The 26534-nt window shown below is 41.5% G+C and overlaps 1 protein-coding gene across 2 annotated transcripts in view; it reads left to right on the forward strand.

The window, feature by feature from the left end:
- Window positions 1–2729: 2729 nt before the first annotated feature.
- LOC139202291 (disks large homolog 4-like) overlaps window positions 2730–26534 on the forward strand; it is a 96986-nt gene continuing 73181 nt past the window's right edge. For both annotated transcript variants that reach the window (XM_070831706.1, XM_070831707.1), the window contains exons 1-3: window positions 2730–2884; window positions 4897–5731; window positions 6230–6326. In XM_070831706.1, coding sequence (XP_070687807.1) covers window positions 5304–5731; window positions 6230–6326 — 525 coding nt within the window. In that variant the 5' untranslated portion in view covers window positions 2730–2884; window positions 4897–5303. The remainder of the gene's footprint in view (window positions 2885–4896; window positions 5732–6229; window positions 6327–26534) is intronic.

Here is a 26534-nt window from a genome sequence, read left to right on the forward strand (position 1 = left end):
ATACAGAGAGGCTTTAATCTACTCAACACAATAAAACTGTTTACCATGACAATCACAGCGAGCTCACACAGGGATGGGCTTGCCTGGACTGCAGTGGGATTACACCTGTGGCATTTCAACTGGATCCCTCATGCACCTGTTTTTTTTTTTTTTTTTTTTTTTTTAAATTGTTGGTGTTGTGTCTCTGCATGCATGTGGGCAACATGAGTACACACCCCGCAGTGCAAATATGTTTTTGCTGTTACATTCGGCCACACTCGTTTCATATTTGTATAGTTCAATACCTACCTATCATGTAGCAGTAAGGAGCAGAGGAGGAGGGAGTCTAATCAGTATCTGTAAACTCAGATCTGTGGAGGTGAGTGGATTAAATGTAGATCCAAGGCCCTGGGATGGACCAGGGTTTTTTTTTTTCCACTATGCACAATGCAGCTGTTTAACATGACAATCCCACCAACATACACAAGCTGCTTATGAAGAGCCTCCCAAACCTGCTTTCACGGTGTTTTTAGGTGAGTGCATGAATGTGTGTGTGTGTGTGTTTGTGTGTCTTCCAGTGACTTCTGGTGTGTGTGTGTGTGTGTGTGTGTGTGTTCATCCCACAGGACCGCCTTAAAACCGGTCGGACAGCGTTTGGAGTCAAGTCAGTTGAATGAAGAAATGAAGAACTAGTTTTGCCAAAGAGAGGCAGAGGTAAAGTGAAAGAGAAGGAGAGAGAGAGAGAGAGAGAGAGAGAGAGAGAGAGAGAGAAAGAAAAAACGAGCGGCGGCTCCGGGTCCTAAGTCCAGTGGCGGCTGTCAGCGACAGTTCCTCTTCTCCTGCGCTGCTGTGACTTCCAAACAAAGTTGTAGTGTTGTGATAAAAAAAAACAAAAAACAGACAGGTTGGCATAGACCGCTGCGGTGTCAGTTCCGTGTCCCACTTTGGAGGCAGGCTGTCCCGGGACAGACGGACACATCTGTAATAACAGCGACACAGACGCGAGCCACGGGGAGGAGGAGAGTGCGCGTCACCATGCCTGTTCGACAAAAAGGTAAATAAAATATTTTATTTGATGATCCTCTGTCTTTTCTTCAATCTCTCCACTACATTTCCCCAACTAGTGTGTTTTTTTTAAAGGGAAATTATATGGAATTCATCGGGTTTGATCACTCTAAAATGTGCGTGGATGTTGCGCTCTTCTCTGGTATGGAAGTTAACTTACATGAGCGCATTAACGCCGGAGAATGAAACTTCTCTAAAACACCTGCAATTTAGCACTGAAGAGCGTACTGGTGTACACGTACAGCCTATAAGTAACAATTGAAGAGCTTTTAGTAATTTTTCACACGTTGTGGTAAATTCGGCGCACGTTTTCCATCAAATAGCACTTTTTTTTTCAAATCTGGTTAGCTGGGATGCAAAAGCGGACAGAGAGGATTTTTGGCTCTGCCTAATGTTAATTACATGCCGTATTAAAGAGTGAATGTGCAACAGATCAATATCTTGAAAACACGCTTTGCTTGATATGTGTGGTTACACATATGTAAGTAATCAATATATAGGACTTATTATGAATGCAGTTTGGTTTGACATCTTTCACTTCATGAAATCACTCTATACTACCAGATACTAGATACTTTAAAAGGCTGAACGCGGAGTTTGATGTTGATCTGTCAGTGCTTCCGGTTTAATCAGCTGTTCGGTGCCACGGAGCCTGGAATGCAGTCTGCACTCTTCTTTTACACCATAAAATAAATTGCTCTCGTGCCCTTTGTGACTCACAGTAATACAACTTCATAGTAGTTACTATTTCACAGAATGCAGATACATCAAAGCGCCTTAAATAGGCTGGATTGTCAGGATGTACCACAGAGAGTCACTGTTTCCCTTATATTTAAGAATAATTAAATATCACTCCAAACTTCAGTGGCAGGTTTTATTGTAATGTCATATTGTGGTGATATTAAGTCAGGGTTAAGTGAGGATCTCTTTGTTAAATGTTACATCCTTGTATGATTTATGTTGTGAGCTTTAAGTTGCTGTTGCAAACATGCAATTCAGCATAGTTGTCAAACACTGAAAACAGGCAGTAGTTCATTATTTTTTCTTTTTGTTTCATTTGTAAGGGACCGTGTACAATATGAAACACAAATGTTAGTGTCTGATGAATTGTACTAGAGTCATTTTCATCTGCAGCCCACCAACAGGTCACAACGGCAGCATCCACACAGTGACAGAACACCACTAAACAAACTAGATAAACAAGACGAAGCACGTCAGACAATTTACACACAGTAATCTTACACGCACCATGTCATGTTGGGCCATTTAAAGCAGGGTATACCAATGATAACAAATATAATACATAGTAGTGGTTACAGGGTTTTTCAATTTAACTTTAAAGCCACTTCTAGTATGTTTTTTATTTAGTTGAGACAGAAAGGGAAAGAAAACATTCCTTCGGCACTCTTACGAAGAACAAAAAGATGACGTATATTAAAAGGTAAGTATATGGAGCCACATGTTATTAATGTTTCTTTTATTAACTTCACCCTGTGAGGTCCAAACCTGTTTTTCACCATAGTAATCCTCAATTAAATCAAGGCTTTTAATGCACAGTATTGTCTCCCTGCCCCACTTAAGAGTGTCTAGAGGATTTTGTCTTTCCTTCTCTGTCATTCGTTATGGGGGAAAAGAGTTTTTCTTATTTACCTGTGCATTTTGTATTTAGATGCCCAGCGAGCCCTGGAGCTTCTCCAGCAGTACCGGACCAAACTTGACCAGAGACAGCAGAACCAGAGCCGGGCCAAACTGGGCCTCGTGGAGGAAGACCACCAGCTGCAGCAGTCTCTGGACAGAGTCATCAATGTCTTCCAAAGCCAGCTCTTTAGTGCTCTGCTTGGTAAGGATATCTGTATGTTTGTTTACACCCAGTCAGCCACCGTTTACCTGCTTACCAACTGGTTTAAGATAAATTCTTCAGGTTTATCGTGTTGCTCGTAATAATGAATTTAGATTAAGGATGTCCCTTTTAAAATGAAGCTTTGTTTGCACTATTTCCTGTACAGTGTTTCGTGCATAAAGTTGCATACTTTGCAACAAATTGCACGTATTTTTTCCTGTCCAAGGCTGCATTTTACAGTATATTAAGAGAGGTTTTAAGTAGCTCAAAAGTTTGGCAAATTAGCTTAGTTCTTGTGCTGGTCTTTACAACAACTTCATGAATTCAGTGTTGCTACTCTGCAGCCAGTTTTCCTTGCTTGCATTTTGTGTGCGATGATTTTTTACTGATTGACGGAGCAGCGCAGTGTGTCAGTCGGGAACGGTGTTAGGGACAGTGTAAGAAGGCTTGTTGATGGCAACTTGTGTGTGCTTTTGTCCAAACGGTAGAAGAGGTTTTGGCTATAAGTAGTAGACAGTAGGCCTCCTGCAGACAGAAGGCCAGAGGACTGTTTGTGTTGGACTTGTTTTTACTGCGTCTAACAAGATGTTGGGCTGTCACATTACTGTTCAGCCAAAAGTGGAGATCAGACCACGAAGATGTAGGCGTGAGGTGGGCTGTCACAGGAAACACTGGGTCCTTTGTCGACAACACGCACAAATTTGGAGAATGTGTAGCAAGTGTGCATTCCTTCCAAGAGTTAACAGTCTGTGTGTAACTGGTTAGTTCTGCTTGTGGTGAACTGTTGATTATTTGAAGGAAAACTTGCCACATGTGTGTGTGTGTGGATGACAGAAAACTGGTTCTCAATCCACGCCCTCACTGTAAGATCCTGTAGTAACACTTCTTTCTCTGTGTTGTGTGTGTGCATGTATGCACATGTGTGTGTGCTGTTCACTAAACATGAGACCGAGTTCCTGTTTGAGACTTTGACTTTCAGTGGAGCTGATGTTAAAGTCATATCTTCAAAGTGTGCTGTCTTTCTTTTGTAAAATGGTGCCTTTCCTTTTTTTCAATAATTGATCCCTATCTTATTTTTGTATATATTGTATTTTGTGTTGAAGACATTTGACTTCATCTATTATGTAATATGTTTGAATATATTATATGTCCCTGGTTGTGACTTTGTGTTAGTGTACTGTGTCATTTCCATACTTGATGTCTGTTTTATGGTAATTTTTATTTTTATATATTGTGCTGTTAAATTCCCCATGTGCTCTCCTCTCCTCTCCACTCCCCTTCTTTTATTCATACACATCCTCCTCCAGCTGTCTGTATATTTCCTGTTCTCTTCTCACATACTATACCTCTTTTTCTTCCTCTTCCTCTTCCTCTTCTCTTTTATTGCCACCAAACCTCACCAGTTAACAGCCTGAGCTCACAGCCATGTCTATGATTTAGCGTCATACTGTCAGTTCTGTATTAGTAGAGGGGGAATTGAAACCTTAAATCATAACGGTCACTTTGATACGGTCTGTCAGTTACTCACAACAAGGAAATGACAGTGGAATGACCTTTGCCTGTTTTAAGTGGTATCTTTGTTGTCTTTGTTTTGCCACTAGAGGTCAACCATGTATTGCTGTAGCTGTGTTTCCTGTGGTCTCCCTACTGATGGACCTTGCTAAAAACTTCTGAAATAGGTTTTTTTTTTGTGGCCAGCTTCAATTTGCTTGCATCTGAATGTACAATGTACAATGTGCAACGGTGATTAAGGTTTTCTACTGTATTTGGAACAGCTTTATTGGATAAATTATTTTTTCCCATGATACTTTATTGATCAATTGTTCAGTCTATAAAATGTCAAAAAATAGTGAGAAATGTTTCCCAAGGCCCAGAATGAGATTTTCAAATGTCTCGTTTTGTACAGTCAAGTATTTATTCATACATCCTTCCAATGTGCCATAACCTTTCAGTAATCCACTAAAGCCTTCCGTTACTCTTAATGGCTCTAATCTGTGCTTTTCTCCTTCCAGACATTCAGGAGTACTATGAGTTGACCATCCTTGCAGACAGCAAGTGTTCTGTGGACCAGATAGATGGTCCAGGGAACACCCCTTCCTCCTGTACCCTGCCAGCAGAGCACTCAGCCCAGCCACAGCCCTCCTCTGGTCCCCCGAGCCCCCAAGCTTCTGGACTATCAATCCAGCCAAAAGACCTTACCCCCAAACGCAAGTCAGTCAAGTCTCCTGCTCCTCCAATCCCATCCGGGGCACCCACAACGAAGCCATCTTCTCCACAGTCCATTACACCTCAGTCACCGCCTGCCAAGGTCAAGTACCGCGCTCCTCTCCCTCCTGTCCAGCCTGGAGCCTCCAAATTATTGGCATCAGAGACTCCTAAGCCCTCTTCTCCCTCTGCTGCCAAATCCTCCGGAGTCACAATGAATGGAGTAGAAACCCCCTCTGGCTCCATAAAAACACATCCTGGGGTATCACTGAATGGAACAAAGGCACATCTTACTGACACCAAATCTGATGTTTCTTCACAAAGCTCCACCACCTCTGCCGATCCACAAAGCTATCCTGTCTCTCCAGACCTGGTGACTGTCTCCGCCCTCGTCTCCAGCACCATCCAAGGCCTCGTTTCTCCAACCACTCCAGACAAACATACCCCCATCAGCACCTCTCCTACCACCAGCCCAGGAGTCAAAGGCACAAACATAAGCCTTACAACCCTTGGAACCAGCAAAGACCCAGGCATATCCAAAGTCACTCCCAGCACGAGTCCAACTAGCCCCAACCAGGGAAAATTTACCTTCAGTAGCCCCATAGTTCCTCCTGGGCCTTTGACTAAAGGGCCTCATCTGAGGTATGTCCCAAAAATGAGCATACATTTAAACTGATGGTAGGGAACATTAGCAAACTAGACTTTAACTTAACTGACATTTGACACTGAATGAGTTACGTATCTCCAGGAAATTTAATGCAAAATGCTACAGCAATGAGCAATTAATGCCAAAGTGTTGGACAAAAAAAAAAAAAAAAGCAGAATACACTGCGCTGACACTGTCACAATTCTGATACTTTTAATAAATGATAAAGATAATGTAGATCATTAATTTCCCATTGATTACTACATGTGGTCTGGTCCTTTACTTTATCTGGTCAGCTGTTGTACTGTCGCTATGCTGCTATTGTAAAATAATCATAGCTATTAAATGGCATCCTTTGTATCATAAGTGACAGATATAATACAACACTGCATTGAGTTTGCTATTGAGAATCCAGGTGTAGTAGTACTGAATAATAACTGACAGTTTTCAGAGTTCACCTACAGACACCCTCTCTCCTTGATCTCTATTCATAGTCCAACCAGCCCCGGGCCAGTAAAAGTCACCTCCACTAGCCCCAGCCGTGGTCCAGCCAGCCCCAGGCGAGCTACAAGCCCACTGACCCCCAACAAGGTAAGACATCTCTGGTTGTTTTGTATTAGCGCCTGAGGAAACCTGCAGGAAACCTCTCAGCAGTTAATAGTAGAGCATGATACATATTGCCTTCTGTCAGACGGTGTGTGATCTGAGTTGCTGGGTGGCAGCCTTGAGGTTACAGTCAGGCTGCACGATTCTGAAATAGAAGTGAGGTTATGTTGACTCTCAGGACACTTAGAGGAGCTACTCTTATTGAATAGACATATCCTCCTTTGTCTCCTTGGAGCTTAGCTCGTCAGGTTTGGTGATATACTGTGTCAAGCTCCCATAATGATGTTTATATGTCCATGTGGAAGACATTTCCTACTGGTTTTCATGGTTTATAACCTCATAATATTTGGATTTTTCATATTCAGATTTTATTTTGTTGGAATCCGTCAGGTAGAACATATACAGTTATTGCGATACCCTGTGGTGCTGCAATATCGGCTAAACATTGGATATGATGCTGTCTCTGTGTTTGATGATAGGCTTGATATAAGGCAAACATGTCTTTACTCGTGACAACGTGGCTGCTGGTGGCTCCAGAGAGCAGAATTAGATGGATAGATCGTTTATGCAGACTGGCTGTTTGAACGCTGGCTTACATCGCATTACATAATATGACAAGGGGAATCAATTCAATTCAGTAACATTTGTCTGGTAGAGTCAGCAGATCAAGCTCAGAGATGGGCTCATGCAACTGGTTTTGTCTGGTTTTGATGGTTTGTGGTATTTGACCAACGGCTTACACTGTACACATTGTGTACTCTCTGATCTGCTGCTGATAGTCCTGATGCTGTAGTGCTGACACTGACTTGCTCTACTTTATACCAAAGTTAATAGTTTGCAGTAAGGCGCTTTATGTGCAACCGTCAAAATGTGTCCTCCCAGCCACATACTGCTGGTATTGTGTTGGTGCAGGTGGTGCAGGCTGCTGCACTGTTCAGGTGTTCCTAATTAATTGGAAAATTCAGGTAATGTAGTTGTCTTTTATTTTGAAACATACAATTTGAATCAGACAAACAACGCTACAAGTTTCAAGTGACCAAGGAAATTAAATGAAACACATTTTTTTTTTGCTTTCGCTCGTTTTCCGTTACTGTCTTGCTGAATGAACGGGATTAATTGTATTAACTGGCTGTAGAAGAAACTGAGACCCAATAATAATGTTCATTAGCACAACTTTCTGTTGGCAGCAGTGAGCATCAGGAGAGAACCAACAATGAGCCAGGGGAGGGTAGAGCTGTACAGAAGTAGAGCAGGACAGGAACAGAAGCAAATATAAAGTAGTGTGTATGTGTGTGTGTTTGGTTTATGCAACAAATTTGGTTGTGAGACATTTCCCATCAGACTTTCCCATCTCTACTTGCTGGTCTTGTCGTATGCACAGAACAGGGAGTACTATATATTCAAGTGGTTGATGTCTATTTATTGTAAGATGGGCGGCTCGATCCAGCCCAGTCCACATGTGGACAAGTGCATTTGGGCAAGATGTTCTGATGTTCTGTAGATGGTTGAGGTTGAGCTTATTTTAAAGCTGTGATTAATTATAAATAAATAGAATCTTTATTGTCATTGTACAAGTACAAGGAAATTGAAACAGCAATCCCTTAAGTGCGGAGCTGCCTCTAAAAAAACGAACAAACAAAACAGCCATGCATCACTCAAACATTTGCACATTCACAACCTGCCTCTTATTGCACGATTATATAAATATTGCACAGTGAAAGTGTATTCAAGTATTTCCAGAGTAAAGTGCGGTTATTGCTTTTGCATAAAAACAGTTTTTCGTTCTGTTTGTTCGTAATTTTAGTTGTCTAAACCGTCTGCCTGAGGGCAGAAGTTCAAAAAGTGTGTGACCTGGGTGAGATGAGTCCCTGAGAATGTTCTGTGCCGTCCTGAGGCAGCGGGAACTGTGCAGATCTTGCAGAGAGGGGAGAGGGCAGCCAATGATCTTTTGGGCCGCATTAACGACCCTGTGGAGCGCTTTTCTGTCAGCCGCTGTGCAGCTGGAGAACCACACACACATGCAGCCATTTGATGGAGAATTCTCTTTCACAATATGATGCACAACCTGCTAATGTATCATTGTAGCTTTAGCAGCTGCTTTGCCAAAGCGGTCAAACCTGCTGCAATGCTTCAGATTTATAGTGTTGAATGTATAAGTGTTTCATGAGGTTCCCGATTTTACCCCCTTTAAGTGCAACTAGCTTTCCACAGATCTTATATTTAGCTGCATTTCTATTACATTTAGCAAAGTGCATATTCATATATTGTAATGTTTGAAGTCCAAGATCAATTGTAGTGATATTGTGCATCCAGGAAAAGCTTGATATTGTGAGTGAATGAAATTGCATCTCTGTGTGAAGCTTCAGGGTGCATATGGAGCTTTAACTTCCCCAATACCCACAGTTAAAGTTGAAAGTAGAGCATCCATTGCTATACCGCTGTTACTGTTCACTCAGACTAACCCCCCCTGCCAAAGAGACTGACCTGATAAAGCTGAGAGTGGTGTGTGTGTGTGTAGTATATGTATTTGTGTGTTTGCTTATGTCTGTGTATACACGTCTGTCTGTGTGAGTGTTTGCCTGTGCATCCATGTGTATGCGTTTCTGCGCCTGTCTCTGCACGTTTGCCCGTCCGTTTTTTTTTGTGTGCTGAGTGTGTTCTGCGTGTGTACGGATACATTTTCTGAGCCATGCACTTTTTGAGGTCAAAATGTGGCTACCAGCTGCCATAAAACGAAGACAGCAGCTGGAAAACAAGAGGGCGGGTGGAGGTGCAACGGGACAGCTGCCATGTTTCCGAGTCGGCCTCTATTTTAACGGAGAGGTCCTCGCTGGCTGCTCTGATGAAAGGACAGGTGGAGAGGACATGAGAAAGGGAGGAGAGAGAGATTGAGGGATGAAAGAAGAGGATGAGAAGGAGGGGATAGAGACGGACAGACGGCAGAAGGATGTCACCAACAGCAACAAGCGGCTCAGTAGTGGAACGGGAAAGTTGCAGCTGGGAGATGTTTCGGTGAAAGTTTGCCAGGCGACTGGTGAGGATGGACTGCATCTGTATCCTCACTACCAAGGTGAGACACAGGAAGAGAGCAGATCAGACTAGAGCAGAGGAGAATGGCAGATAAGTCAAACAGATCAAAATTTCTAACAACCAAATTAACAAGGTTTTGTGGTCAGTGTCCATCATGATGGCGTTCATTCATTCATTACAGACGTCCCTTTAGTGCGCGTGTTGAAAGTGTGTGTGAATGGGGTGCTAAGCTTTAAATGTGCCAGGTGTCCTCACACGATCTTTTCAATTATAAACTGTCATTAAGATAGCACGAGCTTTAATGGAAGAGTGAGACTGAGACCTGCAGTCCTGTGGGGTGGGGGGGGATTCCACTTAACACATCCAGATGAGGTGCTTTATGACAAATGGCTTATTAAATGAGAGAGAAATACGTGCAGCTGATCACAATTAAACGTATCAAATTTGTGACGTGTTGCTTATGGCACATATGGGGTGCTGTGCTTTGTGAATGAAGAGGCTGCAAGGTAATGTCTTACAGGAACAGACTGTGCTCTAGTGAAGCGACTCTAATGGGAATGCCGAGCTGTTGCTCAGCTGTTGGTCTGACAACATGTGACACAGAGACACAAGAAACTGGGTTGATAGGACGCCCACTTCCAAAGACTAGCTATCGGCCTGGTTAGCTGGCTGGCTGGCCGGCTGGTCACTAGGAAAGAGGGAATACTTATGAAACTAATAAAACAAGGCTGGCAAAATTAAACACGTACTTAATGCACATTGTGTCCATGCTCAGTAATGCACTACCCATTTAAAAGCAGCAGAGTCAATTTCAGGTGGGACAGGATCAAGTCCCCTGCCACAAGCGGTTATGGTGAATTTAAACAACAAAGGTGCTTTTTTATCAGAACAGCAAACATCTCTTAGTATTAGAATTGCAAATACTAATAGGTATAGCTGAATTTTGGGTGCTCTAAGTCTTGAATCTGACTGACTCTCATTTTTGTCTCACGGACCTGTCTTGGACTCTTCTTAGATATAATCTGCACCCCACCGCTGTAGTAAGAAAGGCCAGTTCATGAGTTTGCTTACTGGCTGTTAGGAGCGTGACCCTCTGACCCTTTGACCCGCTGCCATGCTGGCAAAAAAACGGGATTGTGCATTCAAACCCTCATCAGCATGAATAACTGTAGTAAATTATACCCAAAGTTTCCAGATTACGATATAACAAGGAAGCCTTACGGTGAAGCTGCATGTGCGCGCACGCACACACACACACACACACACACACACACACACACACACACACACACACATACAAATAAATCTGCAGTCTGTTGGCAGATATACAAACAGACTTCAGAGATTCCATTTCACATTTATCTGGTTAATCTTGTTTATCTCATTAAGATGAAGGATTACAAAACAGAGGGTCTTCCCTGAGCTCAAGACTGCTAGATTAATGCGGGAGGATGTCAATACATCTTCTTTCACCCAGCTTGATTCAACTGTTACCAAATATATCTCTGATCAACACAGGATATGCTTTAATTAATTCGATGTCCCATTAATTAGTGCATTTAGGCCTTTTTTTATGCCATTCTCTGATTACCCAGAATGCACAAAGGAAAACCATTAAAGAGAAAGTCGAGAAGAATAACAGCATAACTTAAAAATCTAACACGTTTCCAGGGCACACATATGAGCAATGATACAGATAGATTCTCAGCAGAAGTGTAGGCCAGTCTAATAGGCTGCAAGCACCTCTAATCATGACTTAAATATCAAATCAACCGTACCAATATAACCATACCACTCATGAATGTGTTCAATTAAATCCTGCAAATACAGAATACTCAGTTTTCAAACATCTATTGAACACACTGTTGATATTCAGTAGTATCTAAGCTTGTATAGATTTTTGCTAAACACAGTATGTGGATTTTACTTCCCATCATTATTCTCTTCTGTATCTTGCCCAATCCTCTTTTCCTATCTGTTATACCCAGTCTTAAATCCCACACTGGTTTTATCAGTGTGTGATTGTTGTTTGCTGCTTGTCACTGTCCTCCCGTGCTCCAGGAGAGCAAGAGTCTTTTCTAAGAGGCTTACCTTAGGCTGCTAATAGACTTTACAGAGGTGGAGCTATTTTAGGAAGGACAAAGAAGAAAAAAAGGAGAAAAAAAAGGCACACAGAAAGACCAAAGGCAGGAGAGAGATCAAGTCTGTGAGCGCATGCATGAGCATGAATTCCTCGTATATCTAGCTTTCCTGGGTAATTTTCCTGGATCTTGCCAGAAAACTCCATGCTACATCATTCCACCGATCCATCCATCTGTGCAACTGTCCAGCTGGCACTGTGGTGTAACTTTGAGGAGGGGTCACCGCTGACAAATTAATCAACGGAGAAGACATGAGAGGAGGGGAGATAAAGGGGGAAGAAGGAGAGAACTTCCCGAGCACCTGTAGGGTTGTTAAGCCCAGAGCTATGTATTTGCAAGAGGACTAACACAGCAATGAGACTCATGAGACTCCCAGCTTTGTAAGATCCACACCTCTCGTGAAGGACTGGAAGTTTGTAGGTCTTTGGATAGCCCTGCCTGCAGTAGGGCTGACACCTACTGGGCCAGCCTGAAGGATACATGTGAAGATGGACCAGCACAACTCTGCATCCTCAGTCAGTGTAATGTATCTTCGCTTATTTTAATCAGAATGTAGCTTCTCACTCACCTGCTGTTTTTAGGTGGAGTTCACTAAAGGAAATGTGCTGAGCTTTGTAGTTATGAGAGTGCAGGGGGCAAGACAGTAGCAGCTGAAGATAAATCATGCCCAGTAGACTGTTGTCTGTGTTTAACTGTGTGGTGGTTGTAAAACCACATACAGTTTGGTGCATTTTTCACCAGCTCTGTATGTTTGCCTGCACAGTTTGGCTTGATGTTCAAAATCAAACAGGGCGTGTGTTTACACGGTATCTACATGTGTACGTAAGAAAGGCACATGTCCCGTGATCCACAAATGACACACACAAAAACCACATTGAAGCGTTTTGTATTTTCTTTCTCATTCCCTTCAACAGTATTTAGCAGTGGCACTAAGTATATTTATTCACGTACTGTACTAATGCACAATTTTGAAATCCTTTGCTTGAGTATTTCTATTCTATTCTACTTTATACCTCTACTCTTCTACTACATTTCAGTGGGAAATATTGTACTTGTACTCCTGTACATTTATTTGACACTTTAAGTTGCTAATTACTTTATATAAAAATAAAAACACAGGCAGCTTAGAAATTCATTGTTAAGGATTAAACCATTTTGACCTACAAATCTCTATATCTGTGTACAGTTGGGGCTCCTTGTCACATTTCAGATAACGATGATTTGTTAACTGCAGTTCCACCAAAGAGACATTTACCCTCAACTTCTCAGATAGTTTAATTTAAATAAGTGTTTGAGGTTCAAAGGGGTCAAACTATCCAGTGTTACACAGTCAAAAATGAAAACAGATTTTTTTAAACCGCTGGACTAAACTAACTTTTACTTCAAGTAGTTTAAACATGATCCACCTCGAACCGCAACAACAGTAAATGTTGTATACTGATGCATCAGTATCAAGAAAGTAATTTATTGTATCAGTCATAGGGGGCAATTTTCTGCAAAACAAGTTATTTTACTTTTGATACTGTAAATAGATTTATAGTACTTCCTTATTTTATCTTTACATTTTGGTACTAGCATTGAAGGATCTGAGTGCTTCTTCCACCCCTTGTACTTAGAGAGTATCAAACTCGGTCCAAAGCCTGTCTTAGACAAAGTACAAGTTGGCACCTATGTAAATCAGTGTTATAGGTGCCTCTCAAATCAACTTGGAATAAGAAGTGTGTCACATCCTTCTGTAAGGCTTTGATCCCTGGTTCCACAGAACTGTACCAGAGGTGTTAGCAATGATAGAGTCTGGCTAATGACCAAGAAGAGCTGAATAATTAAGAGGAATTTGTCCAGAGGTTGTGGCTTTAACATTGATGACAGCTGTCTGCTAATACCCCATTCCCTCTAATAGCTACCGAATTTCCTCTGCTCTGTACTTCACGGGGTAATTTTACGAAGTTACTCAATGGCACCTTGACATTAACGACAATACCAGATAAAACTTAGGAAAACTGGAGGTGCAGTGAGCAGCTTGTCAGCATAGTGAGTTACCAGTTGTTAAATTCATTACTTTGATGCAGGCCTGGAGACAACGTAATTATAGTAAGATTAAGTCATGACTACTTATCATAACAATTATAGTATTATATGTGGCTTACTGCATTTCTCTTTGAAATAGGTTCCCTACTGTAGTGGGTCACACCCCCCAGAGGTTTACTGAGCTTTGAAGCCAATTTGACATTGTGGCAAATTGTGTATTATTGTCATTGTGATAGAGGCATCAAACAGTGGAAACATTGTTTTGTGCATCAAAACACCCATGAAATTACTTGTTTCACTATCAGAATTAGATCCATTGTGTCTGATAATGTTTTGAATGTCTAAAAGATCATCTTATCAAGTTATCGGAGGGCTGAAGTGGAGGTTGCCTGGCTCTGTGTGGAGGTTTATGCGCATTTGTTTCATCTGGGTAATTTCTTTAAAGCGCAAAGTTGCTTTTTGGCTTCATGCACCACTGAGCAACTTTCTCAGGAGTGAAAGGAGTCACACCACCAACGCTGTACTGGTTCTCTTTACACATCCATGTAAGTGAGTGCCAAAGCCCGACTAGTTTCTTTTCTTTTCTTCTTCTTTTCTCATTACTTTCACAATTATAAAATGTGTGTTGTTGTTGTCCTCAACAACATTAAGCACAATATGGCTGGTTACAAGAGTCAACTCTGGATTTCAGTGCTTTTGGAAAAGGGTACAGGCAGCATACCAACACTCTCATGGTGCTGACCGCCTCATGAACAAGTGTTTGAGTAGTAGTGTGTGATGAAGATTGTTGTTTAAATCTAGAATTTGAAAAAGAGAGATAGCTAATTTGTATTTGTATTCACAGGAACGGGAATATTCTCGTTGTTGTCCTGGTGGCTTTGCAGCATTTGTTTTTTCAGCAGTCTATTGTCCCGGTTAAGCTGACAGGCCAGCAAACTAACATGATATCGTTCAGCCCTTGTCATGCCTGAGTATAGCCAGAGCAGCTAATCCCATCAAGCAGATGACTAATCGCTGTGGACCTACACACACTCTTATTTATACACACACATTTCTACAAAGATACCAACCTGTAGTATATACACACACACATACAAAACAAAAAAACAGTCAGCTGAGTTCATCTGAGGTTGGTTATGTCTTATAATTGAGTTTTCAGGAGGGGATAAATTAACAGCATAGAATCACTGTGGCTTTTGTGACCCCATGACCCTCGCCTGTCAGGATAGTTTAGACTGTAGATCAGGGTCGTTCTACACGTATTGTGAGTCAAAAAGATTAAAAGATGTTGCCCTTTTCCTTCTCTTACAGCTCTGTACTGCTGCAAGGATATAAATGCAACTGTTGCTGTAGAGAGAATGATCAGCTGACGGTAGAAAACCTGTTTACTGAAATATAATAGTCATCCTTAACTGATTGCTGGCACACTGTTTTCACACTCGGTGTGTTTACATCCAGGTATATCAAATTATGTGGCTTTTACTCTGGTTGTCATTAAATAATCAAGTAATCCATGTTTGATTAGTTTAGTGACTGTTTAAAGCCTTTTTATGTCTTAATCCAAATCCACAGACTGTTATTATTGCTGTTATACACAATTTGTGTGCAAATTTATGTCAGTCAAGCTCATACAGATCTACTTGAAGAACTTAATAAGACACTATAAGCCCCGACATACCTTTACAATTTCACTCTTATTGTCATCAAAAATAGAAGTTTATATTAGGCATGATTGAGATGAAAGTTAATATTTAGGGAATATTGTTCAGGTGCTGCTGTGTCTGTGTTTTGCCACACTGTGGCACTGTATGTATGACAAACACGCCAACATTTCGGGTGATCAAGTCATTGTTCTGCAGATACTTGACTCTCTTGGTATTTGTCCCTTGGAATTGATTATTGTGAAATGTTAAATAAATGACAGTCCATTATTAGGAGAAACTCTACTCTACTCTACTTCTCTGCTGCACAGCTGATATTTGTAGCCAGGAGACACCAGTGTGTCCTCACACAGCATTTTATTATTTTCTTAACAATATTTTCTAATAAGACAAGCAAAACAAAAAACCAAAAAGGCACATATAGTATAACAACAGAGATTCAATAGTACACAATCTGTTTAAGCTTGCACAGCATTTTAGAGAGAGGGGAGGAGATATATATAGAGGGGAATTCATCCGTGGACACTGAATACACAGCTGGTAGAAGCTAATCACGTGGCCATGTTTGAAATGTTGATGTATGGAGTATTTTTTGATTGGTTACTGTGTAGAATGGAGTATCCGCCATGATTGGTTAGAAGTGAGTGTATGAGGTTACCACACACACATATACACAGCGTAGTTATTTCTGTGCTGGCTGACCTACTAATGTTAACATGTAGTGCATGCCTGCTAGGCACATGATGTAGCATCCTCTGTTTCTCCCTCTCTCTCCATCATTCTCTCTCTCTCTCTCTCTCTCTCTCTCATTCTCCCCTCTCTCTCATTTCTATCTCAAGATATGATGTTATTCTCTATCTTTATACTCACATCATATGCCATATGAGCCAGAGCGCCTGTGGCTATCCCAGATGTATGAATGTGTGTGTGTGTGGGTGTGTGTGTGTGTGTGTGTGTGTGTGTACATCAGCAGGATCTCCATCTGTTCTTTGCCAAACACAAAGAGATATAGCTGGTCTGAGGACAGCTAGCTAATGACATAACCAAGACTTTTGGAAGACAAGCACTTTACCCAAAGCTGACACTTTGAAAACATAAAAATAACTCACTGATTTACTCTGGAAGAATCCAATTCGGTGTTTGTACATAAATCCAATAGCAAAACAGAAAAGATAGTGTGTGAATCAAAGCATTTTAATAATAATATGCCCTTTTCTCCGTTGTCAGGGATCACGTGAACCTGTATCTTGTTACACTACATTTACAATACATTTATTCCTTTAAATCCTCCCGGGAAGAACTCTCAAGCAAATATTTATTTAAAGAAAATAGAAGAGTTGGCCTCCATTTTTGAAGAGTAATATTCAGGATGTGCGGAGCAAAAACTTCAAAGCAAGCACAGAGTGGCAAAAATGTCACCAACAAACAAGTAAACTCTAAGAAACACACAAAAGAGGATCTCATAGATTACTGGTTTAAAAGTGAAACTTCAAACTTATAATCAATCATACAGATAAAAGCTTACACCCGAGCAGCCATTGCAAAAATATAAGCACACCATGAAATATTGCTAATAGTTATGAGGGTGGATGCAAAAAACATTGCTCCCTCAATGGAAGTCTTTTATGTCATGTCTACAGAAAGAACAATTTCTAGAAATTTGGTATGCAAAGAGACTTGAAACTTTGAAACACGGTTAATGCTTCAATTGTCCATTAATTATTAATGCATTAGACAGAACACACACACAAAGCTTTACATTTGTAAGTTTATACTGAGACGGTTTTTGAAGATGAAGTCCCTGCTGCGCTAAGAATAACCTTTCATGTCATTGCATTATTTATATGACTTGTCTACCTGCATCAACTTCTAGACTTAATTGGCTCCTCCAGGCTTGTTATCTGTGCATCTTTTATCTCTGTACAGTTGGAAAACCATTTAAATATAATTTGTCATTACTGATTGCAAATTTCGAATGTAACCTTAGGCATAGTTTTGTGTTGTTGATTGATTACTTTATCTTTAAACTTAGGAAATTGCTTTTGAGACATTCGTACAGTGTCTGCTTGTCTCTGTCTGTCTTCCCCACTTTTACATCTTTCAGTATTTTTCCCTGCCTGACCGTAAAATCACCCTGTGCGCTTGCTTCCCTCGCTCTACCCTCCGCTCTCTCGCGCATTGTTTCCCACTTTCTGTCTTCTTCTTCTCTCATGCTGCGTTGTTTGTTTTCCAGTCGAGGTGAGAAGACAGAGACAACCACAGAGAGACTACTGTGTGTGTTTTGGTCTGTGTATCTGTGTGTGTGATGGTCCAGATGGCCCAGCCGTCAGCATCAAGGGCCTCGGTTGAAGAGTGCGCTTTGACTTGTTTGACTTCCTCTGCCCTTCATCCCCCATAAATTGCCTCCTCTCCTCTCCTCTCCTCTCCTCTCCTCTCCTCTCCTCTCCTCTCCTCTCTCATCTCTGGCATGTTTAAGTTGGTTGACAGCTCACATACTAAAGATCACATAGATAGCATGTGGACAAATTCACACAAAATTAAATTGCTTCACTCTCTGGTGTGGCCACAATGTGTTTTACAGCATATAGAGACTTAAATGTTTGGCCACATTTTGAAGAAGAATCTATTGTGTGATAGGGTGCAGCCACCAAGGTGCTTGGCAGTTGTCTTAGTATAACGAAACTCAATAACTTCTCTGAGTGAATGTTGAATAAAGCTATTGTAGCACTGTGAGAATTGTATCTGCCTTAATATTTACTGTAAATACAGCTGTATTTACTTATTCATGTCATATAATATGTATGTATTATATATGTATATATGCTAGAACAGTGTTCTTAAGGCTTATCCATGTTTTGGAGTTCAGTTGGGTAAAGTGCTCATATACTGCTGTTAAGTACAGCATTGTACATATTTTGCTTTTGACAACAAACACATGCATACAGAGTTGATGTCTTGTCAGTAACTAAAGCCAGACCGACTAAAAAAAGCAGCCCTCTCATTCATTTTAATTAGGCCACTCAGGCGACGCAGCAGGGGTGCCAATACAGAGGGCTCCAGCAAAAAAAACCACGGGGTCGTTGAACCTGGCTCAACCTTTGCCGCAACATGGCGTCATCATAAGGTGTAGCAGTGGGAAGTCAAATACATACAGGCACACAATCCTTGCAGCGAAAGATTAAATAATCCCAGTTTAGATAACTTTGAAGAGCTGTAATATCCTTGCACAGGGTTTTGTGAACTGCTCGGTGCTTGATGAGCCTTCAAACTCATGGATCTGTTACCCTAACTGGACTCCCTGGGTCATATTTTATGTCTCATTATTACCTGAAGCAACACAACCTCACTATCACAGTCTGAATGCTTGCTTACGTCTATGGTAACATTTTGTGCTGGTTTGATTGCCACTCTGTGATCATGCTTCTCTGTCACATGTGGTTCAAATGGCTCAGTGCCAAAATACCATGTTCAAATGTCAATTGAACAAATCACCCCAGTAATGTGTGTGTGTGTGTGTGTGTGTGTTTTGGGATATCATGGCTTGTGACTCTGGGTGATGTAACAACATTGTCTCTGCCTCACTCATTCACTCCTCATGTCTCTCTACCCCTCTCTCTCCACCAGTGTTATATTTGGTCAATTCAATCTTCACTAGCCCGTATAATACTGAACCCTTTCTCCCCTCCTCCTCACTGATTGTATGTATGTGTGTGTGTGTGTGTGTGTGTGTGTGTGTGTGTGTGTGTGTGTATACAAGGCAGAGCATCACTGCAGCAGGTAGAAAAAGGGAGAGAGGTGGAAAGAGAGAGAGAGAGATGGGGGACACTAGAGAGACGACACATTTATAACCCTCCCTCTACCTCTGTGTGCAGGTCTTTCCTTCCCTTTCTCTTTCTTTCTTACTGTCTCTCATTGATCTTGCTGTTGAGAGGCGGGCCTAGAGAGGCACTGGAGCGAAACGAGGGAGAGCGAGCAAGCAAAGGGAGAGAGAGAGAGAGACAGATACAGAGAAAGAAAGCAAGAGAGAGAGAGAGAGAGAGAGAAGGGGAGCAATAGAACGAGAGAGGCACACACTCACACAGATAGAGAGAGAGGAGATAGAGGACTGGGACTGCTGCTGCAGAGGAGGACAGGAGAGAGCACATACATACTGACACACGTACACACACATGCACACACTTACATGCACACACACATCCACTCATTCATGCACACACTCAGACAGACTGACCCACACATGCTGACAACAACAACACACTGAAAACACAAACACATGTGCTAACACATTCACACACACACACACTAACTCACATGCAGACAGTGACCATGTTGCTCCCTGAATCCTGACCAGCTATGAGGATTACACAGATGAAGATGATGATGAAGATGAGAGCGATGAAGAGTGAGAGAGAGAGGACGCCGGCCTGCCACAGCTGAGGACCGTAGCCAGGCGGTGGGGGGGGGTGGGGGGGGCAGGAGGGGGTTGTGGGGGCCAGAAGAGTGGGGGATTGTGGGACGGGATGGAGCGCGGTTGATAGAACACATGCATGTGCATGTGTGCATGCGTGTGGATGTGTGTGAGTGTGAAATGTGTGTATGAAGACTAAGATGCCCCCCCAGCGCGGGACCAGCTAGCTAACGTTAGCCACATGTTGTGCCACTGCAAAGTAGCATGCACCAACAACACCATATCTCTGATGTTTGGATGCAAGGTAGGTAGAGAGCTGTGTGTGTGTATGTGGATGTGTGTGTGCATGTGTGTGTGTGTGTGTGTGTGTGTGTGTGTGTGTGTGTGTGTGTGTGTATGAGAGAGAGAGAGAGACAGAGAGACAGAGAGAGAGAGAGAGAGGCATGCAGGGGGTAGAGGTAAAGTAATGGACAGTGAGAGAGACACTGACTAAGGCGAAATGTGCTGAGAGAGAGAAGGAAAGAGGTAATGACTAAGCTTGTCAAGGGACTCAGGGTTGAGGTAAACTAAGGTGAGAGTTAGTAGCCGGCAGGAGAGAGAGGGAGATAGAGAGCGAGAGAGAGAGAGCAAGCGAGGGAGAGAGGGGGAGAGGTCCTAGCTGTGTATGTTTATTAGAGGGAGAGAAAAGCATGTTTGTGTTCTGCTGTCTGATTTCATATCACAAACTCTACAGCCAGTTTATCACCAACATCTTCATTGTAGCCCTGTTTCTGCAGCTATTCACGTCTAAAAGTTATTTAAATCTTGACAAAATATGCCACACGTGGAATTTCTAAATGACAAAAATGATGTAACTTCATGTTAAATACAAATTTCCTCATACAGTCATTGTTGGTCTTTTAAAGAAGTCATCATTGACAATGAGAACTTGGAGCTTGGACTGCAACTAATGGTTATTTTTGTGGTTAATTAAGAACTGTTTAGTCTATTGAAATGTCACAAATTAATAAAAATCAAATGCCCATCAAAAGTTCTCAGAGCCCAAGGTGACATCTTCTAATGACTTGTTCTGTCCAACCAACAGTCCAAAAGCAAAACAATTCAATTTGCAATTATATAATGCAGAAAAAAACCCAGCAGATTCCTCCTTTGACAGACAGGACTGGTAGGAAGGACTCTGTATTATGTTGTTTCTGTTAAACATTCCCAAAGTCAAGGAAACACTTCTCATAACCTTTATTGCTTACTGCCACATAGAGAAGCCAAACGTTTCAAATTGTAATCGTTGCCTAAAAACAGGCTGCTTTGGAAAAACTTTGCCTACATTAAGTACAGTCCAATATTGGCAACATTGTGATTTAAATCAGGAATTCAAGGTCATATTTTTTTTTAACTGACCAAAAAAGGTATTGAGGTTTGATATACATTCAGACATTGTATCTCCATGTGTGTTTATTTCACTTTCATATGAGTAAGTTAGTAGCGCAGTGGTGCAGTGGATAAAGTAGAACCACAAAAATGACCTTGGACTCAAACTCGCCACTTAGACGGGGCCTGTGGAGTTTGCATGTTCATCCTGTGCGTGCCTTAGTGCTCTGCTTCTCTTCCTGTACACCAAGGACATATAGAGAGTTTAGGGCAACTGGAGGGTCTGCATAGACCTACAGTAGTTTTTATGTTATAACCCCAGAGCACTGTGGGAGGGAATCCTCTGTCTTGCCTGATTCATGCTGTCTCCCTCCATATTCTAGCAATTTAAGCTGCCTCAAATTCACAGTCGTTCCATTATGAATCTAAAACTGAAGCTTCTTGACAGGGCTTTGGCATCCCTGACCCATTATTAAATTAGTATCACCATATCCCTTACGAGTATGCCCGCTCACTAATTACATAACATCAGGCCATCCTAAGTGAATGAGCTAAGGCTAAAATTGGTAATCATCATCTTGCAAAGTACTCTGAAACTGTTGAGTGGAAAATCAACACATGAAATATTAAAGTTCCACCCCAGCGCTTAAGGAACTGTGTCTTTGATGTGAAGGAAGTGTTTATACACTGTGCTGCATCTTTGAATAGCCATTAAACACACAGCTAGCCCAAAAATGGCTTCATAAATGGGTCTATAAACTTGTCCAAATAGTGCACTGAAAACTGGCCATGAGCTTCAGAAATAGGGTCGGAGCCACAGAAAGGAAAACACAAAATGTTTATTTTGTATACCGATTTAAAGATGCTGGGAATTAGGGAATCACCTGTGACAATCCATGTACAGTACTGTGATATAAGAAGCTACAGTAGGGCCATTGGACTGTGTGTATCTGTGTATGCATGGGCATGCTGTTGCCCAGTTCAGCAGTTACGCCATAATAAACTGTATGGACCTCACTTCTGTCTTATTAGATCATCTCACCATGACAGCCTGTTAGATAGAGTCAGGCTGAGAGACAACTGCTAGGCCGGAGTGAGAGAGAGAGACAGAGAGAGAGAGAGAGAGAGAGAGAGAGAGAGAGAGAGGCAACACGATTGTGCGACACAGTAAGAGCACTGGTTTTGTCCTCTACAAGTACAACTGGAGAGGGTAACGAGTGAGTCTGACCTGAGGACAGCAAGAAGTTGCTCTGGGCTTTTGGTATAATTCTGAGAAATGGTCGCTGTGGTCAGCTAACATCATCCACTTCCCATCAGCTTGTGTGTTGAAATGGACCCTGCTCAGATTCTGCAGTATCAGCTTTGCACTGTATTCTGTATTTCCATACATTAGGAATGGCTTGGGTAGAAGCAATAGCTAACTTTATTGTCTTGCAACTCTATGTCTATCTTTTAATTCCTTTCTTGGAGTTAACTAAGTTAAAGTAATGACAAAATAATGCAGCTGCATTACTATTTTAGACAACTTACTCAATATTTGCCAGTATTCATGACAGTTTCTTTGGTTTACTGAGCATCACATTTTGTATTTTACTAATCTTTTTCACAAATTTGTCAGTAAGTTGGGTTGCAGTACTTACTTCCTTACTGTACCTTGCTGAACTCTCTCGAGTCTGTCTCCATGCTGTTCTGGTACTGTGCTGCAGGCAATGTTCCTGGAGAAAATGTAGTGACAAGCACTGTACAGTATGTAATGAATGAATGTGTATTGTGTCTGCACAGCCAACTGTACTGTACTGTGGGCAGCAACTGCAAATGCGCTACAATTGCCTAAAACACTGCTGACTGAAGAAACATGCTGCATCTACAGAAAAGATACAAATCCAAACACATACGAGTATCCCAAACAAATATAGCAATACAAACGTGCTACAATGAGAAACTGTGCCAAAACCAATACATGAACAGCTAAAACAAACATAACCGAAGTGCTCCACGCCTCTAGGGGGAGTGTTAAGTGGAACAGCTTGATTTTAAACCCACGAGAGAGCGAGTCTTTTTATTTATAGCGTGTTTCAGTTGTTGTATTTGTTTTGGATTTTTGTATGTATTTGTCAATTGGTACTGTTTCTGAAGCTGCAGCACGTTTCTCTTAATGGAAATATTTTGGTCAGTTGAAGCATGTTTGCCCTTATCAGCTACCGTAGTCCTGACTTGCAAAACAAATGACCGTTTGGGCTAATAAAGATCTATTCTGCTCAGCTCAGGTTGCTCAGGTTATTATTATTCAATGTACTGACAGTGACGTATGAACATGTCGCCCATCAGTGCAAACAATAGCGTTTACAATGTAGGAGATTGTAATTATAGCAAATCAGCAAAATGTAATAAATAGAAAAATAAGTTACATATGATAATGCTGATTCTGGTGTATTATTGTGTCAATTATTAAATGTCGGAATATCAAGGAAATGCAGAAGAATATAATAATGCAGTATTTTGTAGTTGTAATATACATATACATATATATATATATAATATAATACACCAGCATCACCTAGTCTTAGTACTTCCAATCCATACAGAAACAAGTGTAAAACAGATAACATTCAACCGAAATAAAGAATATTTATATTTTTCATTAATTTACAAGTGTTAAGTTTGATTGAAATCACATGTAAATGTAAGGCAAACACAAACACTGCATGAAGGGGAGAGGGGAGTATATTACTTCTGCCTGCCATGTGTCCATTGCTGAGGCTGTTTAAGTGCCTGAGAAGATAAATCAAACACACCTTAACTAGGTCAGACATTTCAACACATTCAAAATAGATGAATCTGTTCCTCTTTTTCTGCTCAGGTCTGTGTATTTTTACTGAAGACACTTCACTGACTGCTGAAGCCACTTAAGGTTTTCGTTCTCTCAAGTTTCAAAAATTCCTTAAACACATTTAAAACTGTTAATCACATTCACATGTTTTAGATTTAACGAACATGTTTATGACAAACTTCCAACATATAAAATAACTTTATTTTTATAGTTGCCTTCCTTTTTCAGCCATATTTTGCTACTTGTGCTCATCACATCTGCTTTTTAATAATTTATTTCCCAGTTGCTGCTATTTACACTTCCAATCATAGTTTTAGAAGTTTAAAGAACATCTTCAGCTTTTTGTTGATTTCAGCAGTGGATACTGGATAAGTCTGAATTTTAGCCTTAGTACCCCGTCCAAGTGGGCCATGTATATCTTTTACTATGACAACGTTATGTCACATCACCAAATTTGTACCAGACATGTTCTGACAGGATGGAGTGATTGAACAAAAAGAAATCAGTAACAGTAAACCATACGTGATCTTGTTTAATTTCCTTTGACAAATGTGTCCACTGATTTAGTGATTGGCTGACTTTATCCTAATGAACCTTTTAGTGTTGTTACTGTCACATCGTCAGCGTTGCTAAACGAATCTGGTCATCAGCTGTCCTTGCTTTGGCAAAAAGTACTTTTGTTCTTCATGCCAATAAAACATGAGAGAGAGCGTGATGCCAGAGAGACAGAGAGAATAAAAAGATATAGAGAGGGAGGGAAAGATGAGGGCACGTGTATGTGTGTGAGAAGTCCCTTACGGCAGAGGATCCCCTGCTCTTTCATATCTCACCAAGCGTGACTAACGCCTGGCTTTACTCTGACACACACACACGGACGCACACACACAGATACAAAGTAACACATAGACATGTACTAGGATGCTGAATCTGCACCCAATCTAGTCACGTTTCTCTGGCTACGCAAGACTGGCTGACACACTAACACATGACAGCAACAGTGTGCGCGCGTGTTTCTGTGTGTTAGTGCTCAGCAGGCTGTCTGCAGGCACAGTCCTGATTAGGAATGCTCGGCTCTTGGTAGTCAAGCAAGCAGAAACACACACACACACACACACACACAGTTACATCCAGACACACACATACACATACTGTTATGGAGGAATAGACATATTTGGTGTCGCTGTCCATTCATGCATTAATTCATTCAGAGGTGTTCCTGTGCCATCTGAAAATTGAACGCCAAATATAGGATTATGGCTGACTGTGTGTGTGTGTGTGTGTGTGTGTGTGTGTGTGTGTGTGTGTGCGTCTGTGCGTGCGTGTGAGTGCAGAGGGCAGTAGCAGCAGTGTTGTGACAACAGTGTGAGCCAGGGTCTCTTCAGGGTCTTAGTGCCTGGCTGTTTAACTGCTGCTTTCAAGATTATTTTGAGGCATTTCAGACTAATTAGCGAGTCGACAGTGAATGAAAAGATCAGAGCGAGAGGCGGAGGAGAAAGGAAATGTGCTGAAGGTCATGAGGCGAGTTCAGATCAGTTCATTTTGTCAGAGCAGTGTTTACTCCTAATCAGTCTAAATGAGGTTAAAGTATGCAGCAAAGGAAGCAGGGGGAGAGCACACACAGCCACGTCTATTTGAATTCACAGGAATTAGCTGATACTGTTTTGCCCAGAAGTGCTCTCCTGTGCAAAGCAGCCGCCCACTCCCTGCCCCAAAACACAATTTCCAGAATAGATTTTGCATCTTGTTGCTGACCAAGATGACAGCCAGCTGCATTGCAGGGTCAAACGCAGTGATGGAGCTTTAATGCTCTGATAAGCCACAAAGCTTGCTGTCAGTAAGTGTTAATGTTAAAGCATGAGTTTGGAAACATCATGAATTGATCACACATCCTCAAGTCAACTGGTGTAAAGGTCTTTTAAATCAAGGGTACTTCAAGTTTGTTATGACAAGAGAAGTACCAATAACTGTGTTTTTTAACAGTCTGGGTCTGAGAACAAAATGTCTAAATTTCTCTCTTGGGAAGGAGGTTTAATTAAGGCTGTGGGCTGTGTAGTTACTGATTTAGAGGCGCAGGGGGAGCTGTGTGATAAATCACACAAGCACACTTGTTTTTGTAGTTTATTAGGACATGTATTGGCTTACACTCATTCCCTGAAAGCTTGTCTAACATGCTTAACCCTGACCATTATCTGAACCCCTAACCCCAACCTAATTCTAACCTCTCTACCATAAATTAAGTGGTTAACCTGGTAGGAACCAGCTGTTTACCACCAAATTCATTGTGAGTCCTCAGAATGAGGTTGTGAGTACACGATTTCTACACATGCACACTTCCACACTCAGGGAAGTCAGCTCTGGCTTTCTGTTGGCTACCTAAAGAGACAGCAAGCCAAGAGGTCGAATGTCGTATTAACGGGACTGACTGTGTGACTGTCTGGCTCTCTGTAAGGGAGGTGAATCCTTCTCCTCTTTTATTTTGCCAGCTGTGTTTGTGTGATATGGTGTTATTTTAGCCTTGCTTATTGGATACTCAGCTCTCTATTACCACATGATAGCCTGTAAATCACTCCAACCTAGTAGTAATAACATTAGCTTTGCATAAAAGGTATTGTTGTTGAGACACATTTCCTTAAATCGAGCTGTACATGTCTGAATTTTGTCAAGAGAGCATCTCTTCAGCCTCCTCCCTCCTTAGTGTACATCTATCTTATATGGCAGAAGTCTTAA

Source organism: Pempheris klunzingeri, chromosome 6 (assembly GCF_042242105.1).
Source record: "Pempheris klunzingeri isolate RE-2024b chromosome 6, fPemKlu1.hap1, whole genome shotgun sequence".
NCBI classification, from domain to species: Eukaryota; Metazoa; Chordata; class Actinopteri; order Acropomatiformes; family Pempheridae; genus Pempheris; species Pempheris klunzingeri.